The 6,014-nt window shown below is 41.7% G+C and overlaps 1 protein-coding gene across 2 annotated transcripts in view; it reads left to right on the top strand.

The window, feature by feature from the left end:
* The first annotated feature begins 239 nt into the window (after positions 1 to 239).
* LOC101477938 (uncharacterized) overlaps positions 240 to 6,014 on the top strand; it is a 55,031-nt gene continuing 49,256 nt past the window's right edge. For both annotated transcript variants that reach the window (XM_076880859.1, XM_076880858.1), the window contains exons 1-5: positions 240 to 350; positions 2,140 to 2,244; positions 2,329 to 2,418; positions 2,487 to 2,600; positions 4,808 to 4,918. In XM_076880859.1, coding sequence (XP_076736974.1) covers positions 2,189 to 2,244; positions 2,329 to 2,418; positions 2,487 to 2,600; positions 4,808 to 4,918 — 371 coding nt within the window. In that variant the 5' untranslated portion in view covers positions 240 to 350; positions 2,140 to 2,188. The remainder of the gene's footprint in view (positions 351 to 2,139; positions 2,245 to 2,328; positions 2,419 to 2,486; positions 2,601 to 4,807; positions 4,919 to 6,014) is intronic.

Below are 6,014 nucleotides of genomic sequence, written 5' to 3'. Positions count from 1 at the left end.
AGAGCAGCAGCTGAGCTTTGACCTGTGAGCTACAACTTCAGATTCTTTTATAGTGTGAAGTGTTTAATGTGTAAAGGGTTCAAGCTTGAAGTAACACCCATACACAGGTTATGTTTTTGAAAATTATTTGCAAATTGCTATAAAGAGTGAGGATGTTATATTAGAGTGTGGCAGTTGAGCTTTGACCTGTGAGCTGCGTCATAAGACTGTTCTATGGTGTTTTTTAATGTGTCGGCAGCCTGCAAACACAGAGGACTGACGGAATAGAAGCAGATTTTCTCTCTTTCAACACAGACCTTGTGCAGACAGCAGAGCGCTGCAGAGTGAAGAAGTTGATGGGAAGAAGCTAAGTGCAACTTTGATTCATTCCTCTTCATCACAGAGCAGCTGTTTGTTAGCTGCTGTGTTTGTTAGCGTTAGCATATTTCTGCAGAGAACACATGGAGACTTGTTTCATCTCTGGCGTCTGGTGTTGGATAAAGACTCCAAAGCAACAACAAAGTCTCCAACATCCAGACCAGAGCCTTTCAAACAGAGTGTGCAGTTACAGATTTGTTCTCCTCACATCATCACGTCAGACTAACAGTCTGTGTGGGTCTTCATCAGACTGTGCTGCAGGTCGGTACCAACATCATGAAACGTTCCTCACACATCTTCCACTGCTTGATCCTCTTTAACAGAGGAAGTGTGATTGTGCTGCGATGTTCAGTCACACTCAGTCTTCATGTGGACTCTGAACAGGCTCACAGTCAAACTGTAAAATGCTGGACTCCACTTGTTTAATGAATGATAATGACAGTCATGTCTGTTTAATGTGGAACCCCGCAAGGGACACGGGAAAAAAAATAACTTAAGATGAACTTTTGCGAGGTCTCGCAAAATAGGAATTCCAACAATGGCAGCAGCTACTTAGTTGTAATATTACTCTTTCTGGGTCACAAAATAAACTTTTGCGTTATATTTTGAGACGTGAATGTAGCTGTGTAAATGCTTGGCTTACTAGACATCACATATTTGCAAAAGTGCTCCGATGTTTTCAGAGATGCATGACACACACCATCTCGAAGCTAAAGGGAGGTCGAGACCTACTACAGTCGGTAGGAACATTGTACCTCGATCTTCTGGTCGGCTTCGAGCTGGCGGCCTCCGAAGAATGCGGCCAAAACTTTTGCGAGATACCGAATTAGATTTGCGAGATCTCGCAAAACTTCAGCTTAATTTTTTTTTCTCAAATCTCCCTCCGTACTTCAATGTTCTCCTGAAATCATGGAAAATATTTAACAGGACCTGGTGAGCGCCCCCTGCTGGTTCCTTATTAGTGCTGCTCTCAGACTCCAGTGATCCTGTTGGATGGATTTATGGAGGCTTTAAGGGATTACCTGCAGTCCCACTGTAGTTAGTCCCTCACAGCTACACTTATATGTTTTGCGTCAAGCTCAGTGTCATCTGTGCAGCAACATTTCTCATATATGAGTTTTCCTCTGCAAAGTGCTGTAAAGTGCTGCTACATGTCCTACACTTGGACGTGTAGCAGCACATGGCAGGAACCAGAAGGTGTGATAAGATCCACAACGTTATACAAGATCAGACTGAGCAAGATAGTGATGTAACTGTGCTGAAAAAAATCCACCCACTGTCAAAGAGTGGATGGAGATGGACAGATGACAGGAACACAGTGGTTCCCTCTGTTTATGGTGGATGTTGTAGTCAGCCAGAAACCAACCTATGAAAAAGAAATGAAAGGCGGAGATGCTCAGAAGATGGAAGCATGGTGTTTAATCAGCCAATCACAGCTTTAGAAACAAAGTGTCTGCCAAGGGAGATAACTAAAAAAAAAGCTGATAGAAGCAGTTAGCAGTTAGAGTATGAACATTGTGTAAGCAGTCAGCTTGGTCATGGACATTGTAACAACAATAAAGCTGCTCTCTGCCATTTCAACAGTCATGTCTGACCTGCTGCTTTGTAGGACTACAGTAATGGAGGGATTCAGTGGCTGAAATTGGGTCTTTGAGACACTTCTTGTAGTGAACTGATGTAAGCTGTGTCTCAGACGGAGTTGATGTTAGTACAATAACATGAGACATGACCTCTGCAGCACCTATTTGATGTGCACATGAATGATTTGTGTTTCCCCTTTAGGTGAAGGTAGAAAGTGTGTGTGAGCTGATGTGTATGTGAATTCAGCAGCATGGATCAGTGTGAGGACAGAGAGGAGGGAGTCCCTCCCTCTAAAACCACTCAGAGGTGAGATGACCATCTCTAGCTGTCCATGACTCTTCTCCATGTCACAGCTCAGCACTCACATCACGTCTCCATCATTACTCACAGGGACCGACGTAGACCGGAATTCAGCTATGAGAGGAACCGAGTGAAAGATTTCATTAACACATTTGAACAAAAACAGTCATCTGCGAAAGAGTGAGTTCATGTCAGTAATATCAGTTTATATGTGGTGAGGCTATCATTGATGATTTGAACTTTTTCAGGAAACACCAGAGACTCAAACCTGGAACTGAGCCCAGCTGCGTGTCATTAATGAGTGACCGGTCTAAAGATGCAGTCACGGGTTTTAAAAGCCAGCAGGCATCTGCTACAGAGAGGTGAGCAGTTAGTAACATCAACCTGGGGCTTAGGTTTGTGTCTGATTTCTCAGACTTTTTATCTGATTTAGTGCTCAGCTCAGATAAAATAATTATTGTGGGTGATTTTAACATCCATGTAGATGCTAAAAATGACAGCCTCAACATGGCATTTATTAAACTCTATTGGCTTCTCTCAAACTTTAAAAGAACCCACCCACCACTTTAATCACATTTTAGATCTTGTTTTAACATATGGCATAGAAACTGAACATTTAACAGTGTTTCCTGAAAACCCTCTGCTGTCTGATCATTTCCTGATAACATTTACGTTTACAATAATTGATTACACAGTGGTGGAGAGTAGACTTTATCACAGTAGATGTCTTTCTGAAAGCGCTGTAACTAAGTTTATGAGTATAATCCACCCACTGTTATCATCTTCAATGCCCTGTACCAACACAGAGCAGAGCAGCTACCTGAATGCTACCCCAACAGAGGTCGATTATCTTGTTAATAACTTTACCTCCTCACTACGTACGACTCTGGATACTGTAGCTCCTGTGAAAAATAAGACCTCAAATCAGAAGTACCTGACTCCGTGGTATAATTCTCAAACACACTGCCTAAAGCAAAAAACTCATAAGATGGAGAGGAAATGGCATGTCACAAATTTAGAAGATGATTATTTAACCTGGAGAAATAGTTTCTTGCTTTATAAGAAAGCCCTCTGCAAAGTTAGAAGATCTTACTAAATAAGAACAACCCCAGGTTTCTCTTCAGCACTGTAGCCAGGCTGACAAAAATTCAGAGCTCTATCGAGCCAACAATGCCTTTAACGTTAACTAGTAATGACTTCATGAACTTCTTCACAAATAAAATTTTAACAGTGAGAGAAAAAATAAATATCTTGTGATCATCTCACATATTTAATAATATGATACAGCTACGATCAGAACCATCAATATATATATTTAGAGTCTTTTTCACCACTGGAATTTAATTTAATTTATACAAATCACAACAACTGTCGCCTCAAGGTGCTTTATATTACACAGCAGACCCTACAATAATACATCCAGAGAAAAACCCAACCCCTATGACCCCCTATGAACATGCACTTTGGTGACAATGGAATGAAAAACTCCCTTTAAACAGGAAGAAACCTCCAGCAGAACCAGGCTCAGGGAGGGGCGGGGCCATCTGCTGCGACCGGTTAAGCTGGGCACACACAGTGCGATTGTTTCAGTCACGTTATCCAGCTTCTGCTCAAACTGTACGATTGACTTGCAGGGGTTAGAAGTTCGTAGGTCACGATGCAGGGTCTCACACTATACGGCCCAATGCTTTGATGCTACCTGAGTGCTCAAACTGGGGCGTTTTGCATTGTTTACAATTTGTACACTTTGTACAATTTGTACACTCCGTGCTTATTGTCCCTAGGGGTTTGCCGTAGTGGCAATGGGGTGAGTATGATTACGGAAGTGGAGGTGTGTCATAGATATACAGAATGAGCAGCAATAAAGAATAATGGTGGCTCATGAAGCAGTTTAAGAAGATGTTCTTTATAATAGTTAAGATTAGAATTACATAGGGGCCACCTGCAGTGACCGGTTGGGGTGAGAGAAGGAAAACAGGATAAAAGACATGCTGTCGAAGAGAGCCAGAGATTGATATCCAGTATGACTGAATGCAGAGGTCTATTAACACATAGTGAGTGAGAAAGGTGACTGAAGAAAAAAAAACCCTCAATGCATCATGGGAATCTCCCAGCAGCCTACAGCTGTTGCAGCATAACTGAGAGAGGATTCAGGGTCACCTGATCCAGCCCTAACCTTAAAAGTGAAGATAGTGTGCAAGAAGTGTCTCTCTCCTGAATACACACACACACACACACACACACACACACACACACACACACACACACACACACACACACACATACTACTTTTAAATACTCTACGAACAACAAGTAACCCTGCAGTGCGAGAGTGAAGTGCTCTAATGGGGTGGTATGGTACTACAAGGTCATTAAGATAAAATGGGGCCTGATTATTATTTTGAATTCAGTTCTGGATCCTAGGTTTGTACGTCTACGTTTGGGCCTCGAAGTTTCCTTCTGCTCATGCTCAGCGTGCAAATCTGTTTCTCTTTGAGATCAGGAAGGTATTCTGTCTTCATCAGCTTCTGTGGCTGCAAATGAAAAACACAGTTTTCTTCTCTAACAGGATCTATGGGAGACCTGCTGAACCTGGACCCAGCTGCATTTCTTTAAAGAGTGACCGGTCTAAAGATGCAGTCACTGGTTTTAAAGGCCAGCAGACATCTGCCGCAAAGAGGTGAGCTGTGAATAGCATGAACTCTTTATTAGCAATCGCTTCGGTGTCTGACTTGAATGTTGATTTTTTTTGTTTTGTTTTTGTTTCATGGATTCTAAAATACAACTCTGTAGGACAGGTGTAGGCAACTGCAGGCCTTGAGGGCTGATGTCCTGCAGGTTTGAGACCACTGTGCCGGAGCTCATAGGTGTGTCGTGAGAAAATGATCAGGCGTCATGGAAAATTATCTGGTTCCAACTGATTAGCACTCTACACGACAGGTGCGAGTAACAAGCAGAACAATTACATTCTCTTCCATTAGAGGGCAGTACAATTACCCGCTCTAATTAAATGAGTTGCCAACTGCCAATAAAACAGAAGAAGACAGGGAAGAAATTACATAATAGTCATTCTGGAAGTGAGACAAAGCAGCAGGTGAGATGGAGAAAATTCTGACTGAGATCAAGTCATGGGCAGTTGTCCGATAAAAGCAAAAAATGTATAATGGGGACAAAACGAGCCAATTCCTCTATCCCTGGTGCACGGGGAAAAGTTATCAATGTGCTTTTTGTGACATTTTTGATTGGTGGTGTGCTGTTATTTTTCTAACTTATAGTATGTGCCGTACCTTAAAAATGTTGGGAAACACTGATGTAGAAAGTAGTAAAATAAAGGCAAACCATTAAATACACATGTACACATGCACACTGACTGACACTGTACACCTCCATTGCAATCAAACTAACAGCAAGTTTCCAGAACTGCTGGCACTTCAACACAGAACAAAGTAACTGTGGAGACTCTCACAGAGGTGATCTATTCAATGAAGTTCTCTTCCTGATCCCTAGAGATTCCTACAGGAAGTTTATGAATCCCTACATTTTGTCTGTCATTAATTCTCCACTTCTGATTGGTTATGCCCTTGGTTAGTTAGAAAATCAATCAATAATATTAATAATAATATTCAGTAATTAACTGGATGAATTTGTATCCATTCAAATTACATTAAGATATTATAGCTTAGTGGACTCGTTGTAATCAGAGTTTGAAATGCAGCTGAAGATATCTAGGTGAACCCTAAAGGTACCAATGCAGACTAACTTGCAGTTGACACAGC

The sequence above is a fragment of the Maylandia zebra genome, unplaced genomic scaffold (assembly GCF_041146795.1).
Source record: "Maylandia zebra isolate NMK-2024a unplaced genomic scaffold, Mzebra_GT3a scaffold01, whole genome shotgun sequence".
Lineage (NCBI taxonomy): Eukaryota > Metazoa > Chordata > Actinopteri > Cichliformes > Cichlidae > Maylandia > Maylandia zebra.
The sequence above is the reverse complement of the archived record's forward strand: the minus strand, read 5'-3'. Positions and strand labels throughout refer to the sequence as shown.